Source organism: Pelophylax lessonae, assembly GCF_965119305.1.
Source record: "Pelophylax lessonae genome assembly, chromosome: 2".
Lineage (NCBI taxonomy): Eukaryota > Metazoa > Chordata > Amphibia > Anura > Ranidae > Pelophylax > Pelophylax lessonae.
This window is the reverse complement of record NC_138769.1, coordinates 209,426,050-209,446,166: the sequence shown is the minus strand read 5'-3', so window position 1 is coordinate 209,446,166 and position 20,117 is coordinate 209,426,050. Positions and strand designations below refer to the sequence as shown.

The window sequence follows — 20,117 nt, the reverse complement described above, 5'->3', positions numbered from 1 at the left end:
CGCAGAGTGTCGGAGCTGGCAGCTTTGTCCTGCAAGTCTCCGTATCTGGTTGTTCATTTGGATAAGGTGGTCTTGCGACCTAATCCTTCTTTTCTTCCGAAAAGAGTTTCGGAATTCCATCTTAATGAGGATATTGTCTTGCCTTCGCTGTGCGCGAAGCCTAAACATCCAAAGGAGGTGAGATTACACTCTCTGGATGTTGTTCGGGCGATAAGGGTTTACCTTAAATCGACTGAGTCTTTTCGAAAGATGGATTCCTTGTTTGTTCTTCCAGAGGGTCCTCGGAAGGGCATGGCGGCGTCGGCCTCTACCATCGCCAAATGGATCAGGCAGACCATTGAACAGGCCTATGCCTTGCAGGGGAAGGTTCCCCCTGTGCCTGTGAAGGCGCACTCTACTAGATCTCTGAGTACGTCTTGGGCCTGTCGTCATGGGGCTTCTGTAGCCCAGGTGTGTAAGGCGGCGACTTGGTCGACCGTACACACTTTTACAAAATTCTACAAAGTAGATGTTCAGGCATCGGCGGATGCTTCCTTTGGCCGCAAGGTTCTTAGTGCGGCAATTCCCTAGGGTCCCTTGTTGGGGACCTCTGGCTGTTGGGATGAGTTTTTTGTCCCATGGTTATTTGTCTTTTCCTGGGTTGTTGCTCCTGTTGAGCACTTGTTTTTTTTTTTTTCCTGTTGCCCAGCTGGTTTCCTTCCTTTGGTAAGGTTCCTTTCTTTGATGCGGAGACTGCGTTGCCTTTTCGGCGCGGATGCGTTTCCCACCCCTCATGTTTGCACTGCTTTGGGACGTCCCCATATGTGACGAATATGAAGAGGCGGCGACTGTCGGAGGACGTAAGAGAAAACGGAATTTTTGTAAAATCTTACCTGTAAAATTCCTTTCTCTGAGTCCTCCGACAGTCGCCGCCCCCGCCCCTCTTTTGGGGTTTGGTTGTATACTCTACTGCTATTCCACTAAAACTGAGATATGGTTGCAGGAAGTAGGAGGGTATTGACTGAGGGGACCACCCCTTGAGGGTGGGATATGTTAAAAGCTTTAATGTTAACATATTCTGTTGCCTAGCTACTCCTTCGGAGCAAAGTCTCTAATACCCCCATATGTGACGAATATGAAGAGGCGGCGACTGTCGGAGGACTCAGAGAAAGGAATTTTACAGGTAAGATATTACAAAAATTCAGTTTTCTTAAGTTCATTGACGGACGCAGTACCCTCTCCTCTATTTTGAGTTTGGTTGGTGTTCCTTCTCTGACACTGCTTTGATACAAAACTGACATCCTATGCAGGAAGAGAGAGGATGTACCCTCGGGGACTGTCCATAGGCGTAGCCAGAACTTTTTTAATGCCTAGTGTCCTACTCCTGTAGGGGGCAGTATAACCCTACTGATATGCATCAGAGGACTTCGTCCGTCAATGAACTTAAGAGAAAATCCAGTTATCACTTCATTCACTTTTACCCTTCTGGTTGTTTTAATAAACTGTTCATTGTATCCACTGGCTTGTTCATCCTTTGAGAACTGCCATGAGAAGATCAACAACGGGATTAGCACTGTCTCTCCTGGTTGCCCATTGGATGGTAATTTTGTTTGATTCTGATGGCTGCACCAGTGTGGTTCAGGACAACTCGGTGTGGGTGCAACCGTGATCAGCGCTGGGACCTTTTGTTGTCACATGACTGCAGGGAGGACTGTGATGGGGAGCCATGACTACCTTCCCCCATCCACCACATCCCCTGGTCCCTGAAAATATTGGCTACACCAAAAGCAGTCACCGGTGCCAAAAAGATTTGGACCGCTGCCCTAGGTGGTTCTAATGTGGGGTGAGTGGCCCATTTAAAACTAGCATGAGAACGTTAGTTACTGTAATTATTCCTATCTTATACTAGAGGGGATTGTGTGTTTTTTTTTTTTTTTTTTTTTTTTTTTTTTTTTCCTTAAATCAACAAACTGGGTTTACCAAATAAAAATACTAAGTTGTTGGCCATGTAATCCGGAATTGGCAAAAACATAACTTTTCACAGTTTTTCAACCCTTTAATAGATAACATCAGACTAGGGAGATTCTCTGAGCCATCCATGCTCTTTGACCAGGAATAGAAAAAAGAGCCTGGTGTGACACTTTTAATTCATCCAGTGTAGCAGGGCTCTTTCTTCTATTACTTTGATTGTTTTTGTTTATAAATCTCAGCTAGGTGTTCTCAGCTTTAAATTAGAACGAAGGGCAACATTTTTCTTCTTTTGTTTTAGTTTTGAATAGAATGGAAGTGGATTAGAACACTTGTCAGTTCTTATTGCTGTCTGTGCCCCCATTACAGAGATTCAGCCTCTCTACTTGTCCTGTTCACCGTTATCATTGAAAGTAAAAGTAAACCCACGTTTTGGGTTGTCCCCAGAAAAAGTAATAGAGGAGAAATTTTCCAATGGGGACACTAGTTGTGGTGACCTGAGGGGCCCCAAGGAATGCCCTTAATTTGCAGGGATTTCCCCTGAATTCCTATTTTGCTATTTTCCCTATGGGACAGGAAGTGAAGGGAAATCTCTGCAAAGGGACACAGCGGAAAAAAATCTGACCCTCCCATACTTTATCCAAAAAAAAAAAAGTTTTGACTATAGTTATTCTTAAGTGAACATTTAGGTATCAAAACACATTTCATCTCTGGCATTGTGAATTGAAAAAAATTTTTTTAGGCTCTTGCTGCATTTTTGAGGCCCACGTTGTGATATATTCTCTGCACTTGCCAGCTTATGAGAAAGTTGGATCAGCATTCGCCTTTTATGGTTATGGGCAGAACAAAAATCCAATTGCTACTTGACATGATTGTGGCAACAAACTTTGTAGGTGCATTTGTGTTTTTTTTTTTTTTTTCATTTTTATAATAATATTTAATACAATGATTTTAGGTCCTTGTAACACACAATGCAACCCTTTACCTCTCCTTTCGTTTCCAGAACAATCACTTGAATTTGAAAGAGGTAGACTTGTTTAAAGACCCCTTAACTGTGGAAGTCTGGGCAGAAAAAGTCAAGCAGAAATGCTTGTAGGTAACCTGACTCTGGACTTCTGCCTAGGACCACCTCAAAATGCCTTCATCCAGGGTCTCTGTGTGGAAGTTGCAAGCTTTTCTTTGTACTCTGATCTGAATTGTAGGCAAAGCTGGTCAAATGTAGCCTTTTCTTTTCAAACACAGGATTTTCCATTTGAGAGTAGCTGCATGCAATTAAATGGAAAACACATTGTTTGACTAGAACACCCGTGTACATGAACCAGAAGGCTCCTATCCCATTTGCAATCCTATTGCTGGTAATATGTTACCATTGACAGTATCACTATACAGGGCATTTCCACTGCTTTTTCACTGGTGAGTGAGGCATTGTTTTCTTTCCGCTGATGCGACACCTCTCCCATCCAACCATACATGGAGCAGCACCATGAAACTAGGTAGGTTTTTCCCTCTGCCCTTACTAGCAACCCTGTCACTGGCTAGTTGTTGCCAGCATCTGGATAGCCATTGTGCCATGACCCTAGCAGTCATTGGAAGCAGTTAGTAGTGGACCAGATAGATAATCTCAAACAGAAATAGAGCTATGAATCAATAAGGATGGGAGTGTCTTGGCAATGTCACATGTCAAGGTAAACTGTTAAGTCTCAGGAGGAATTCAAGCAGATTATCTTAATCCTACATCAAAAGACACAGTCAAAGTATTCATAAACCCTGAGTTAGACTCGTACCTTAAGGAGATTGGATGTTGGCAAACTTTTGAGGACATGCACACTGAGCGCCTCTCCTGCAACCTTACCCCACTGCATTTGTCCTCCGTTTTTTTAACTTGTGTCCTTTCTCCCTCCTGGTGTATGCCCCCCGTGATAAATGAAAATTGGACCCTTAATGGGACCAATAAGGTGGCCAAGGTTAGACAGGGTACCTTTACACACCCGTACTTGAATCTTTAGAACACACTGCATTATATCCTTTTATCTTACACAACACACTGCATTATATCCTTTTATCTTACACGACCTTCCACAGTGTGAAGCACACAAGTAGTTTTGAAGGTGCAGGTAATGCGGTTATCTACACTTAGTTCTTTTCCCCTTAGTTACTATTGTCTGGCTTTATATGGCCTTATAGGTAATGGTATAGCATTCACCTATTTACATTTGGCCATCTTTTCTTTCACCTCACTACCTCTCTAGCGTGTGATGTATTGCATATGAGACACATAACTGCACACGTTGACCATCTACACAAACAGCAACAAAACCTCAGGTAAGGACACGCAGCCCCAATATGCAATCCACAGACAGATGCTCGTCTCCGAGATCCCGACAATAGATAGATATATAATGGAAGCACGAGTATTTAATTGAAGTGTCAAATACAGATTAAAACATCACAGCACTTGTTATGTATCTGTTCCTTTACATTATAAATACAAATCTTTTGAAAGTAAAAACATCACAGCACTGACTGGAAGGTAACGTTGGCCACAGCCAAAATCTTAAACGTTTATCGCACCTGAAACCTCAGGAGCTGTTTCTGGGTTATTGGGATTCCTTCATACCGCTCTAATAACTGCAGTAGCTAGGCTCCAGCAAGGTCTACTGTAGATGTGCCACTATGTCTACTGCAGCAGCTGGACTTCTTCCCTAGTCTTCTGTATCTTTGATATAAGAGATTTTTAGCTTTTAAGCAACATGATGAGTTATGCTTCCTATACTATTCACACATCACTGTAGTCCTTGCATTGTTGAAAAGATCAACAAAGTCTGTGGTGCAGTTTTATTAGATGCTTAACACCCTGAGCATTAATATCCCAGGGTGCCTTGGAAACCTTTTACTATTATAAGGCTCCTGCACCTAATTTATTGAACCATATGTCCTAATGCTGTTGCCCATTCTTCTCCTTTTCAGTTGATCCCGCATCCTTCTTCGGCTCCTGCCCCATGCTTGTACTGTCTGGGGTACCTGGGTCTAAACCTGACATTAATCCTATTCCTTCTTACTCAGCACATTTTTCTGTCTGGTCCCATGTTCAAAAACATGCTCTCATTTGTTTTCTCTACTCCACTGGTTTTCTCCGCTTAGGTCACTGGGACTCACTATGTGAGGAGGTTTGGTAAACTATTTAGAGCCCCTTTTCTCCTTGTTACCATAACATTATTAGGCAAGTTGTATTTTTTTTAGGAATTTTTTGAATAACTACATTGCTCTCAATCAATCCAAAATGTTAAAAAAAAAAAAAAAAAAACCTCAAACCTTCACATTTAAGAAAGTAAAAGTTAAGTTTTGACTTTCTTAGGAGAATATCTATGCGTGTACAATTGGTATGCAACTAAATGAAAAACAAAAAATTTCCCTTCTTGTTTGTTTTTTTCTGTGAAAGTAAGAATAATAAACAACTCAAAATGTACAAATAAAAATTTCTGACGTTTAAAAAAAATAAAATGAAATTACTGACCAATATATCCACCCTTCTTTTCAATAACAGTCCTAAGTCTTTCTTTCATGGAGTTAGTCAACAAATCAAGAAACGGACAATTAACTTTTTTGTGCAGCAGCAACCACAGCCTCCCAGACACTTCAGAGAGGTGTAATGTTTTCCTTCACTGTAAATCTTCTCCTGTTTAAGAAGGGCCCACAACGTTTCAATAGGGTTTAGGTCAGGTGAGGAAGGGGGCCATGTCATTATTCTTTCACCTTTTAATGCCTTTACTGGCTAGCCGCACAGTGGAGTACTTGGATACATGCAATGGAGCATTGTTCTGAATAAATATCATGGTCTTCTTGAAAGATGCAGACTTTTTCCTCTACCACTGCATGAAGAAAGTGTCTTTTAAAAGCTGGTAGAAGGTTTGGGAGTTGATTCTGAATCCATTTTAAACCTGAAAAGGTCCAACTAGCTCATCTTTAATAATACCAGCCCATACCAGTACCCCACCTCCACCTTCCTGGCATGTGAGTGGAAGTGGAGCGCTGTGCCTGTTACGGATCCAGCCACAAGCCCATCCATCTTGTCCGCCAAGAGACACTCTCATCTCATTAGTCCTTTGAACCTTTGAAAAATCTGTCTTCAGATATTCCTTGAACCAGTCTTGACGTTTTGACTTATGTGTCCTGTTCAGTGGTGTTCGGTTTTCAGCATTCCTTACCTTGGTCAGGTGTCTGAGCACAGAACACCTTGACTTCTGGGCACTCCAGGTAGGTTGGAGTTCTCGAATATGACAGCACTGGAGGATACTGGGTTCCTGGTACCTCCACCTTTGATTCTCCCCAAATCTTTGACAGTTAATTTGCATCTTTTTTTCTCAACATGTTTCATGCGACCCTGTTGACTATTTGCAACAAAACGTTTGGTTCGGTGATCATGCTCCAATATCTTAGCAATTTCAAAAGTGCTGCATCCCTCTGAAAGACTTTTTTACTTTTTTGACTTTTCAGAATCCATTAAATTTCTTTTGGCCCATTTTGCCTAAGGAAAAGAAGCTGCCTAATAATTATGCACACCTTGATATAGGGTGCTGATCTCCTTAGGCCAAACCCTCCCTTATTGCATAAATACACATCACCTGAATTGCTTAAATCCAATAAGCATTCAAGTTTATACAGCTTAGAGTTGGACAATATGCATAAAAATGATGATTTGGTCAAAATACTAATAATTGTACACACGGTGTATATTTCCCTGGCTTACATTCCTCAGACTGTGCCCTGAGCTTTGATCTGCCCTCCCCTCCTCATATCAGGGCTGCGAATGACCAATTTGCCCGTTTTATGTTTTGAGAAGCCATTAAGTTGACTCCATTCGCCAGCTTAGCACTGGTAAAAAGTTGCATTGCCTCTTTTCTCTGCGCTCCTCTTATTCTTCACAGAGATTTCCCAGTATCTCTAATTCACTTGATATTCATCAATTAGGCATATTCCAACTGTTAGGTTGGTTGTCCCTCTTTTCTTGGAGCATGTAACTCACTTCCTCCATACGCTACGACTGATCGTGTGATGTTATTCTCACCTAGGGTTATGATCGTACCCCGTCCCAGAACTTTTTTCTCAACCTGCAACTTTTTCTGTTGGATATAGCCATCCCCCTAGCTCTTGATACACTGCAGGACTTGGTTCTGCCTTTTGTATTCCCTTGCTAACAGCCTGGCTTATGTGCTCCCTGTGCTCTCTTCGTTGCCCCTGTCAGCCAAAGTTCTTTATTGCCTCCCCTTGTTTTCTTCTATGGTATCTTTTTTTTTCTCTTATGCTGCATGGAGACTAAGTATCTTGGAAGCCAGCCCTTGCTTCCTTGATGGTCTTCTAATCCCATTCTGTGAGAATGTCATTCCCCCTTCCGAAGTTTTGCTTTGAAGGCATGTCAAACAACTTATGAATTACGTTATGGGTGGGGCCAGGACTGTCCTCTATGACTATATGCAATGTCTTTCTTTGGTAACTGACCACTTTTTGGTTTCCTTACAGGACTGTTCCTCTTTGGGATTTCCCTCTCCTCTTCTGCCTGGCTGGGTGGTTGTTTTATCATTTTCATCTAGGGCTTCTTGGGCTTTTCGCAGCATCTAGCATCTGTTTTTCACAAGTTTCAGGGCCACTACTTGATCCCTTGTTCGCATTTTCAAAAATGTTTTTGCAAGGTGGCTGTTTGAGTCTCTGTTGATCTGTGCTTGGGTTTCAAGGTCTTTTTGCTGTCAACTGTGTGTTCTGGTAGGTTGACCCTCCCCCTTGCTTTTCCGGGGGCACTGTTACGGACACTTTTTTTTTTAGCAATTTTGTTGCCTATCCTTTACATTATTGCTTGGGGTCATCCCATGGTCTAAGGATTTATTCCAGGTGACCTGTAATTTACGATTGAGACAAGAGAAATTTTGACATACTTGTAAATTTCAAATCTTAGAAAAAAGTAAGGTACACAAGTGCTTCCCCACTGTTCTCCGATGTCTTTATTGCTTGCCAAAATAAAACTGGAGTCTCATGAAGTGGGCAGGATTTAATGGATACGCTGGAGGGGGTCCCAGCAAAGCTTTTGCCAGTGTCCAATCACCTGAAAGTAGTGGTCTTTAGCCATGGTGTAAATATCAATTCCTGTGTCCTGTACTGTATGCCAAGATGTAGAATTTACAGGTACATCAAAATCCCTATTCATATATATATATATATATATATATATATATATATCTAAAAGTGTATATTCGAGATAATGAAGTAAACCTGTCAAAAGTTGGTGGTTTTTATAAATAGCTTCCATCTTACAATGCTATTTAGCTAGCTGTTATGCTCACCCACTGGCTTCAATTAATTGAGTACGTGACAGATATTTCGAGAGAAGTCCTCAACAGCAGCACAAATTTTTCGTCTGCTGTGTTGTAGGTTTACATATAGGGAGCTACCAATCACCTGTCTCCTGGATTCATGTGCTATGTTCTGTGTAGCAGTAACTTTTTTGATTGTGATCGCCATAGACCAGGACTCTCCAAACCTTCTAAACAAAAGGCCAGCTTACTGCCATTTAGAGTTTAGGAAGGCTAGGCTGTGGCCAGTGGGAGTAGAAAATGGTATCAGCGGAAAGAATAATGCCCCATCAATAGCGCCAATGAGAAGAATAGTATCCCATCTTTGGTGTCAGTGGAAGGAATAGTGCCTCATCATTGGTGTCAGTGGGAAGAATGGTGTCTCGTACCAGTGGGGTAAATAGTTTTTCAAGGGCTGGATAAAGGCAAGCAAAGGGCCACAGTTTGGAGACCACTGCCAAAGACCATGATGACCATAGATTTGCTGCATGCTTTAGGATTTACGTTTACTGAATGAATGATTAATACCTGGACCAACGTTTCTGATAAACCAAGCAAATTATTCTTTTGACTGATAACAACCATTTGTTTACCTCACCTGTACTTTTCAGTTAATGAGTAACTTCTCAATAAAGAAGTTTTTGTTGTCGACATTGATCACGTTGATCCAAATAACACGTGGGCAGCAATTGCTGCATCCTGCTGCAAAGAACTTCAACAAATTACAATACTTTCCATGGACTGTCATTTATGTAGTGCTCATTAATCCATCCAAAGCAAGTACACAAGCTGCATGTGATCGTTTTTTCCTGTTCGCTCACAGCACATTTGTAGTGCAGTAGGTAACCTTGACTGCACCAAGAATAGGTCTAAAATGTATCCAGGGTGTGGCCAGTATGTAAACAGCTTAAAGCTGACCTTTTAGCACAAAATTAACTTCCTCTCATCTTCTTACTTTCGACTCCCTCTTACACAGTTGAAGATAGTTTCCTTATTTTTGTCAGAATAAATACTATTGTTTCCCTTTGCTATTAGTGTGGCTTCCTACGTCCTGATTCCTTGCTGAGGTGAGGTAGTGATCGACCACCTGTAGCCTCCTGTGATATCCACGTCACATCCTTGTAGTAGTTTTCAAAAGTTGCATAGACATGAACTAATGTTTTTAAATCCCAGTCATAGTTATTCATATCAAAGATCATCGTTTGTGTGTGTGTGTGAACACTTTTAGTGACGTGACTAATCAAAGCAGATGATCAAATATGTTTATTTACAACTGATTGCTAAAAGTTTGTGTACAGCAGTGAAATTCTAAGGTATGTTATGTACAGCAGTGAAATTATAAGATATCATAATGTTATGTAATTATGCATATTGTGTGTTTTTCTAGGAGCTTATGCCAAACTGTTAAACATGAGCTGCAGTGTAGAGAAGGGAAAGCTTGGGGGAAATAGGGAAGTGCTATAGAATACCAATGATACCATTGGCGATATGACACAAGGAAAATTATCCTGAACACAAAATGAAATGTAGTACAAAGTTGGAAAAGAGGCTCGTTCACCAGTGGGCACAGTTAAAATCTACTTTTAGTTAAAAAAAATAAATAAATAAATGGATCCCTTAGGTAGACCAAACACTAAAGATTTGAAGTAAGAGATCTTTAGATATTATACATGTTTTTATGCATACAGAGGAAGTGGTCAGTTCTTGGGTATTGCTATAGATAGAAGCTTATGATATCAGAAGTTCCACAATCCAGAACGGAAGAGATTGTTCATTTGTTTTGCTTTTTGCTGTTAGTAAGCAGAGACAGTGCCAAACATTAAATTAAATAAAAATGTACAGGCTTAACAAAAAAAAAAGAAGCGAAACCCTGAATGTGTGTCCATCAGCATGATAGAAACATGGCCAAGTTTATATATGCTGTTGATGTCCATGCAAAGCTGACTGCTTACTGCAGATTACTACATTTGCTTGGCCAACTTCAACTTCTCACAAAAACACAATTGTTCTTCTATTTCTAAAAGATGGCGAGGAAACACTTTTTGCTAATAAGATGTGCCTGCTAGCAAAGCTTCTTACACATGCTTATTGTTAAGGCATTGTTTCTGACAGTATGCAAAGTGCCTTAGTTCATGGCTACCGATTTCAGATTCGTATTTTTCTGTTCAGACAACTGGGTTACTGCACTTCGCACATTTTAAGTTTTCTTTGCACTGTCCCATATAAATAAGCAAGTTTGTGAAATATTTGCACTGTTACTGACTGGTAACATGTTCAGTAATTTGTTTATGCAGTAGCTGTCCTCTTTCAGTATGAAGTGAATTTCTTGGATTTATTTAAAAAAAAAAATCACTTCTGTCTGGAAATATGCATCTCATGGTAGCAGATTGACAGGGGCATTATTAAATCGTTCTTATATTGTTACATACACACAGTAATATTTTTCTAAGAATTTTACAGTCTGGTAAGTCTTTTATCTAGCAGTAGGTTTATTGTGTTAACACTTCATATGTGTTTGCATTTAGTGAGTCATAAGCAGAAATGCTGCTCGCTTACAATATCCGTTTTTGCCCGAACAGTTTTCTGCAGTAAATTACTTTATTTCTGGACCAACAATTTTTTCGGGGTGGTGGGGGGGGGGGGTTTGTAATAAAAGTACCTTTTAACATGTAACTAAAATTATATATGCTGTCCAGCATGCCAGTGATCTGATTGAGGTGAATGTTTATGTACTCACTGTAAATTGCTTTGCCAATGCTTGCAACTCCCATGGCATTTCTAAAATTCTGTATTTTGTCTGCTTTAATGCTGCCTTACTAGGACTTCTAGCTGCAGAAAGTAGGTATTCCTTTTTTCCTTTTGTGCTGCTTGCTATGCTTTCTCCTGAATGTTTTTTGAATGTACAAAGTACTAAATGTGATCGTAAAGTATACAAGAATGTGGAATTGTACAGCTAAAGTATATACGGTTGAGATCAGCAAACAGATTAAAGTCCAGACTGGCCATTAATCACACAGATTCTGTTGGTCACAGATGGTGTACCAATTTAAGATTTGTTCATACTTGGCGCATTTCCATGCATTTTGGTGCATTTTTCAGGACCGTTGTAATGCATTGACATTAGTGAAACCAATAAGTTAGAGAATTTCCTGGCATGGTATACTTTTACAGTTTGTATTGCTCAAGCTATGAATATACAATACTTTGCTGATGCACATGGAAGATGGAAATTGCTATTTAGTGATGTCCCTTTGGGAGCCATGCTGAGTGGCCGAGTTGAGAGCTGGGGTGGTAACATTGCACTCTCCCTCATCCAATAAGAGAACGCTGTGCATTCATTTAGAAGATGCAAAGCATTCTCTGGCCCCTGTGCTGAGCGGCTGACCTCCTGTGTTCACAGTGAATGAGGCCTCCTACTTAGCATTGGACCCAGAAGCAGGCAAAGAACACAGAAAAAGCTGTGTCCACCTAAAAATGCAGCAATATATCCTGCATGATAAGGCGTAGAATGTTGACCTGCATATTGTCTTTCAATTTAGTTCAGATGGGATCCTTAAAGTGTATCTCACCCCACCACCCCCCAAAAAAAAAAAAAAAACATTTTTCTATCGTTCGACAGACGCAGCTCCATTGGGCTTTGAGTTATGCTCCTCCAATCAGGAATAGGTACTAGGCAGGAAAAAGCTTTACCACGCCTATGGGGGCTGCCCCTGCAGGCATAACCCCACACACTCTGCTACAGCAGTCAGCTTGTTTCTGCCTAGTTTAGGAATAGGACCTAGCTCCCTGCTGGGACTTCGGTCTTAGCTGTTATGGGGAATGGTTGTTGTTTTATGATTTCTTTTTTTTATTTTCAATTATTAGTTCCTGGAGAACTACAAGCAACAGCCGACTGTGGTTTCGGACTGGATAATCTAGATCCTTAAGATCTCCCAGCCTGGCCAGCGAGCATGAGTAGGTTATAGTCCAGAACTAGGACTCGCCATGACAGTGCCCTGACAGATGGGGAGGAGCCTGCGAGTGGATCTCGCAGGAATGCGATCGACCTGAAACGCCCTGAGTCGCAGCGTTCCCCCTGGCTGGCAGTACCCCCATCCTGGGTGGAAGGTGATATGTTTGGAGTGGCGCCCACCTGGTACCGTGATATGGTGAGGTATGGTCCCCCTAAAGCCTCTGGCTGTCTCGGGGTGGATATAGGCCCCTTCCCTGAAATAGTCGAACCCTCAGGGCTCCCTCGTTTCCCCTGGCATCTCGGACGGACTGGGCCCAAGCCTTTTTTCCCCTACCCTTAGCAGGTTCCTACATTGGGGGGGCGGAAATATTGCAGCCGCTGCTGCGCCTTTCGGTGGGGGTGGCTTGTCCTGGTGGGGTCCCTTCCTAGGGGCCTTCCGATGCCTATTGTTGGGGGGCCCCCTTTGCGGGGTCCTGGAGACCGAATGGCGTGCCGTGGGGGCTGCCAATTTGCTGTAGATCCATGCTTTCTATATTCCCATTGTAATAGATGGGCAGCCATTTTTTTTGCAGTTCCCCATAGGAATGCGTGGAGCGGCTATATTTTTGTGGTCCATATTGCTGGACAGGCATGTGGCATGACAGACCCAGGCTGTTGTTTCCTTTTCCTGTGAGATCGTTTTTACTTTCATTTTCACAGAACATGCTGGCAGCCTCCTGAGGAGGGCAAGGAGCAGTTTGGTAACGTTTTTTTTTTCCCTGTGGGTTTACCTCGTACACTCTGTTATTAGTGTATACTAGTGGGGATTTTTGCAGACCGCTAATATAGCGGTGGGATCGCGATTGGCGACTTTTAAAGTGACACCATTATTTCTCTGTCGCTCATTGACAGACGCAGTCCTCTTGATTAATATCAAATTGGGTTATACTGCCCTCTACAGGAGTAGGACACTAGGCAGAAGGAAAATGTTCTGGCCACACCTTAGGGGCAGTCCCAGAGGGTATATGCTCTCCCTCTCTGCTACTTCAGGATGTTAGTTTTTTCTGTCTAGGCAGGAGTAAGGACCTAAGTTCCTTGCTGGGATCTTTTTTTAGAAAAAAATTTTTTTAGGCAGCTTTTTTCTCCAGTTGTTCCTGTGAGATCTTCAAGCAAGTATGCTGAAACTGGGCGACGGGCTGGATGTTGAGATCCAGTGGTCACCCCAGTCAGCCTATGAGCGCGTGCAGGCCCTAGCTCCGCGCTGGGTCGGCCGCGACATAGTCCCACTGGACGGGGACTGACCCTGCGAGTTAAACGTCTCGCCGGGACGCCGACGACCAGTTGGAAACTGAGTCACATAGTCCGTATTGGTCGACAGCCCCTCCACCTCGGTGGAGAGGGGTTCTGTCAGGAGTTGGCGCCCGCCTGTTCCGGTATGGTGAGTAAAATGTTCCCCCCTCTCCCCCTGACGGGTTTGTGGGTGGACGCGGGCCCCTGGGATGATCGGACCCTCATGATCCTGGATCCCCCCTCTATCCTATAACAGGTGTCACAGATCCCCCTCTTAAGGGTGATTTAGTGAATAAGAACCAGAAGGCTTGGTTTGGGAGCGGACTATCGGAAGTCACTGTATGAGGGGCACTGTAAAGGGACCATGACTGAAGTCAGTGGCTGGCATTACTGATAGGATGGCCATGTAAGAAGGTGATAGCATCCTACCTTATACATAAGGTTGCAATACAGGCCGATGCCTGTGCCTGGACTACCGCCATCCGCAGGCCGCCATCCTCCCGCAGGCCGCACACCTCCTGAAGGCCGCAGCAGGCCGCTGCCATCTTTCCACAGGGGCCGCCATCTTGGCGTAGCCTCGTGTCTCCAGCATGGGGGCGGCCATTTTGGAAGTGACCAGCTACCTCGAGGAGTAGCATGGGAGGCGCCGGAAGGCGTGTAAAGGGGCGGAGCCGCCTCCTTTACCCGGGAAAAGGATCCAAAAGACTTCCTGTCTGTAAGAGACAGCACTGAGAGCAGGTTGATAGAAACTTCTGTGCATCAGGTGGTGAGCCTTGGGGTCTCTCTCTCTCTCTCTGTGGGGTCCAAAGCAGGTAACACTGAGGGGCGCTGTTGCGCTGGGGGATTACAAAAAAAAGAATTTTTTTTCTTTTGCAAATATTTTTTTGTTTGTTTGCTGGCAGGTGTCTTAGATTAATCATGGACCCTGCCACACATGTATCCCCACCTCATCCCCTCGAGGTGGCCACAGGACCCTCCAGTGCCCCACTTATGATTGATGCATTATCAGCAGTTTTGGAGTCTTTGGTATCCCGGGTGGAGGTGGCCTGTCAGGGATGGGGGGCAAGAAAGCGACCCCTGCCTACCCCCATCTCATCTGACACTTCAGATACGGATTCTGAGCTTGTCACTGCAGCTGCAGGTCCCTCTTCTGGAGCTGCTGTTTCGGGTATGGTCTCCTCAGACAGTGAGGAGGACGTTTCTGCCTCCGCCATAGCGCAAGAAGAAGCGTTGGTGGACGCACTAGTTATGTCTGTCCGGGAAACCTTAAGTCTTGAGGTTACACCGGCAGAGGTAGCTGACACTAAAATTCCTTTTGGTACTAGCAAGCCTACCAAAATGGCGAAGGTTTTTCCCTTGCCCAAATGTTTTGGTAATCTAATTAAAGAAGAATGGGGTCGTCCGAAACGAACCCCTGCTATTTCCAAACGCATTGCTAGGCGCTATCCGTTTGAGGAATCCCTCCTTAAAAAATGGACGGTACCACTAGTGGTGGACTCACCGATTTCCAGACTAAATAAAGCCACTGTTATCCCGTTGGAGGACACTCCGTCCTTTAGGGATCCGGTGGATCGAAAAGTAAAAGCGGAATCCCGCTCCATTTTTTCCCTGATAGGGTCAACCTTTAGGCCAGTGATTGCCATTGGTTTAGTTTCACAAACATTGACAGAATGGACCAAGTTGTTACGCCGTGACCTAAAGGGGAGAAGTATCCCCCCGGCAGTATCAGATTTGCTGAAGCAGATTATACAAGGGCTACAGTTCATCTGTGACGCCGCCCTGGATGCCACTCCCTTGTTAGGGCGTGCATCGGTTTCAGCAGTAGTCCTCAGACGTGTGTTGTGGTTAAAGTGCTGGTCGGCGGATCAAGGTTCCAAAAAAGCTTTGGCTAATCTCCCTTTTCAAGGGGATCGCCTGTTTGGGGCCACCTTGGATGAGATTATAAAGGATCTCACTGGGGGCAAGAGCACTTTTTTGCCACAGACTGCTAAGGGTAAAGGACCTCGTAACAGACGAGGACCTTCCTTTTCCGCTCATAAAAATTTTGTTCGTTTCGCTGGGGCGGGCGATAAGGCGAAGCCCTCCAAAGCCCCTTCAGGGGGTTTCAAAGGGCGCTGGTCGGGTAAACAAAAGTCCGGCTCAGCCAAACCTGAAGATAAGACCTATAAGGCCTGAAGGTGCGCCCCCACCCATCTCTGGGGTGGGGGGACGTCTTCACCGGGTTCCGGATCCATGGCTTTCCAGAATCCCGGACAAAGGGGTTTGCGAGGTCATACGGTTGGGATACAAGATCGAGTTTCGATCACTTCTACCGGTGCGATTCTTCCCTTCCAACATTCGACTATCCCCGGATCGCTTAAGAGCTTTGCGGGGGGCAGTAATGGACTTGATGCAACAGGGAGCGGTAGTTCCCGTTCCTTGAGCAGAACGTTTTCAGGGGTTCTATTCGAACCTATTCACTATACCCAGAGAGGAGGGCAAGGTGCGTCCAATTCTGGACTTAAGAGCACTCAATCATTTTGTACGGGGACAAGAATTCAAGATGGAGTCCATCTGAACATATCTGGGCCTAACTTTGGAGACATCCTTGACAAGGGTGTGTCTCCTTACGGAGAAGCTCCGGAAGATTCAGTGAACGATTCGGATGTTACTGTCCAACTGGCCTTCCCTTTGGATAAGGATTCTGGGACTGATGGTGGCATTCTTAGAGGCAGTACCGTATGCCCAGTCTCATACCCGAATTCTCCAAAAGGAGATTCTTTTCAAATGGAATCGGAATCCCGATTCTCTGGACAATCGGATCCGGTTGAGCGAGCGGACCAGGGAGTTTCTGGTTTGGTGGCTTCGGTCTCCGATGCTCAACCAGGGGAAGTCATTTCCTCCGATAGAATCCAGGTTACCGATAAATGTATTGGAACTGAGAGCGATCAGGCTTTGTCTGATTTACTGGACCGAGCAGCTTCAGGGCAGCCCGGTTTGGGTCCAGTCGGACAAGGCCACGGCCGTGGCTTATGTCAATCACCAAGGGGGCACCAAGAGTGCCCTGGCGGGCATAGAAGTGGCCAGCATTCTTCATTGGGCGGAACGGTTTGTTCCGGCTCGCTCCGCGGTATTCACTCCGGGGGTGGAAGATCGGCAGGCAGATTAGCTCAGCCGTCAGATTCTGGATCAAGGGGTTTTGCCTCTTCATCCAGAGGTATTTCACCAGCTGTGCCTTCATTAGGACACAACCCGGAGGTGGATCTGTTGGCAGCTCGGCTCAACAGGAAGGTGCGGAGGTTTGTAGCCCGCTCCCGAGATCCTCGAGCGGACGCAGCAGACACGCTGGTTGCCCTGTGGGGACAGTATCAGCTACTGTATGTCTTCCCTCCTCTCAAGTTGCTGCCGAAACTTCTTCGCAGGATAGAGGTAGAGGGAATTCCAGTTATCCTAGTAGCTCCGGACTGGCCTCGTCGACCCGGGTAAGACGACTTGGGCAGGCTGGTCGCGGACGCTCCTTGGAGACTTCTTCTCAGGGAGGATCTGTGGTCTCAGGGACCAATCTTCCATCCTTCTTTACAATCGCTGGCTTTAACGGCCTGGCTATTAAGACTCAGGTGCTGAAGGACAAAGGATTGTCAACTTCAGTTATTCCTACTTTAATTAAAGCAAGGAAAGCGACTTCCAGAAAAGTCTATCATCGCACATGGAGGTCTTATATTGCGTGGTGTGAATCCCTTGGATTTCCTCCACGTGCCTATTCGGTGACCCGTATCTTGGCTTTTCTGCAACAGGGGGTTGAGCAGAAGCTGGCCTTGAGTACTATCAAGGGTCAGGTTTCAGCGTTAGCAATCTTCTTTCAGAAGCCTTTGGCTACCCAAAGGCCTTTTCGTCCCTCAGGGTCTCGAGACAAGGGATCTAAGCCCTTCAGGGCCTCCACTGGAGGTTCCAAGAGGAACTGGTCTGGCAAGTCATGAGCAGGCTCTTCCAGACCTGCAGACAAGACTTCCTCTCCATTAAGGGGTGCATCTGCTGTATCAGGGGTTGGGGGGGGGGGGACGTCTTGCTGGTTTCCGGATCCGTGGAACTCCCTGGTACAGAACAAGTGGGTCCACAATGTCATTCGCTTCGGCTACAAGATCAAGTTTTGGGCTAATCTTCCGGAAAGGCTCTTCCCTTGCAGCCATAGTTGTCCCCAGATCGCTTACGGGGGTCTCTTTGGGGCAGTGCAAGACTTGTTACTTCAAGGGGTGATAGTCCCGGGTCCGACTTAGGAACGTTTTTATGGGTTTTACTCAAACCTGTTTACAGTTCCCAGGAAGGAAGGCAAGGTACGTTCAATTCTGGACCTCAAGGCGCTAAACTGCTTTGTGCGGGCACCGAAGTTCCAAATAGGAGTCCATTTGCACGGTAGTGGCGTCCCTACATCAGGGGGATTTTCTCGTTTCTATCGACATTAGGGATGCCTACCTTCACATGCCAATATGTGCCGGTCACCAGTGCTTCCTCTTCTTTGCCGTGGCGAGGAGCATTATCAGTTTGTGGCATTACCCTTTGGTCTCGCCTCCGCTCCTTGGGCCTTCATGGAAGATTTGGTCCCGGTACTAGCATTGTTGCGTCAGCGGGGGATCCCGGTACTGGGGTACCTGGACAATCCTCTTCTGCGAGCGGATTCTCTGACTGCTCTGATGGACAGCTTGGAGATTACTCTGCCAACTCTGAGGGCGTTCGATTGGATTCTGAACCTTCAGAAGTCTGCTCTGGTTCCATCCACATGACTGGACTATCTCGGTCTAGACTCTAGACTCTGCCTCAGCCAGAGTGTTCCTTCATCTGGAAAAATTCCAAAAATTGCAGGAGAAAATTCAGCTTCTGTTGTCAAGCAGACAGTCATCCTTCCAGGCTTGTATGCGGGTGCTGGATCTGATAGTGTCTAACTTGGAGGCGGTTCCGTTTGCACAGTTCCACACGAGCTGTGCAAAAATAGATCCTAGTGAAATTGGACAAGAATCCTCAATCTCTAGACAATCTGATCCTTTTAAGCCGGGGAAAAAGAGGGTCCCTGATCTGGCTTCATTCTCCGGTACTTCAACAGGGAAAATCCTTTTTCCTCTGTACTGGATGGTTGTCACCATGGAAGCCAGCCTGTCCGGTTGGGGAGGTGTCCTTGACACAGATTGTGCTCTGCTGATCAATGTACTGGAACTCCAAGCGATCAGACTTTGTCTGGTTCATTGGACAATTCGTCTTCAGGGGTGTCCAGTACGCATTCAGTCTGACAATGCCGTGGCCTATGTCAATCACCAAGGGGGAACAAGAAGTGCCCTGGCGGCTCGAGAAGTAGCCAGTATTCTAAGGTGGGCAGAATGATTCCTTCCAGCCCTTTCTGCTGTACACATTCCAGGGATGGAAAATTGGCAATCGGATTACCTCAGTCGACAGCCGTTGGACCAGGGGTAATGGTCGCTTCATCTGGAGATGTTTAATCAGTTGTGTTTCCAGTGGGGTACTCCCGAGGTGGACCTGTTGGCCTCTCGTCTCAACAGGAAGGTACAGAGGTTTTGTGGCACGACCTTGGGATCCTCTAGCTGATGCCACAGACTCCTTAGCGGCCCCTTGTAGTCAGTATCATCTGATTTACGTCTCCTCCCCCCCCCCCCCTCTCAAACTTCTGCCAAGACTCCTGTGTAGGATCGAGGCAGAAGGGATCATTCTGGTGGCTCCAGACTAGCCTCACCAGTCTTGGTCTACCGATCTGGTACGGATGGTCACCGATGCTGCTTGGAGACTTCCTCTCAGAGAAGTTCTGCTGTCCCAAGGGCCAATCTTCCATCCTGCTATACAGTCACTGACTTTAATGGCTTGGCTGTTGAAAGCCAGGTGCTGAAGAATAGAGGTTTATCTGAATCAGCGATTCCTACACTGTTAAAGGCTAGAAAATCTACCTCTAGGAAGATCTACCATCTTACTTGGAAGACATACATTGCGTGGTGTGAGTCTCTTGGGGTTCACCCTCACTCCTTTTCCGAGGCTCGAATATTGGCTTTCCTCCAACGGGGGGGGGGGGGGGGATTGAGCAGCGCCTGGCCTTTAGTACCATCAAGGGCCAGGTTTCGGTCTTAGCAGTTTTCTTTTAACGTCTATTGGCCACACATTCCTTGGTGCGTACCTTTTATCCAGGGGGTTCGACACTTGGCTTCTCCAGTGCAGTCTCCATTGCGGCCATAGGACCTCAATTTGGTGCTGTCAGTTCTTCAGAAACCTCCTTTTAAAAGTCTTTGCGAGGTTCCCCTGCTTACGTGGTCTCAGAAGGTGACCTTTTTGGTGGCTATTACTTCTTTGTGCGCAGGGTGTCGGAGCTGGTGGCGTTGTCTTTTCAATCACCTTACCTGGTAGTTCACAGAGATAAGGTGGTTCGTCGTTCCTGCCCATCGTTTCATTCAAAGGTCGTCTCTGATTTCCATATAACTGAAGACATTGTGTTGCCTTCCCTGTGTCAGAGGCCTAAACATCCTCAGGAAATTGCTTTGCATTCCCTGGATGTGATTGGGGCGATCAGGGTGTGCCTGGCAGCTACGGAATCTTTTAGGAAGTCAGACTCACTATTTGTACTCACGGATGGACCTCGA

At 45.2% G+C, this 20,117-nt stretch overlaps 1 protein-coding gene across 12 annotated transcripts in view; it reads left to right on the top strand.

The window, feature by feature from the left end:
• The window catches only part of CASK (calcium/calmodulin dependent serine protein kinase), a 651,701-nt gene that overhangs the window by 381,566 nt on the left and 250,018 nt on the right, over positions 1 to 20,117 (top strand). For 9 of the 12 annotated variants that reach the window (XM_082246666.1, XM_082246669.1, XM_082246671.1 and 6 more), the window contains exon 11: positions 11,109 to 11,126. The exons of the other annotated variants lie outside the window; for them this stretch is intronic. In XM_082246666.1, the coding sequence (XP_082102792.1) occupies positions 11,109 to 11,126 (18 nt within the window). The remainder of the gene's footprint in view (positions 1 to 11,108; positions 11,127 to 20,117) is intronic. 12 annotated transcript variants of the gene reach the window in all.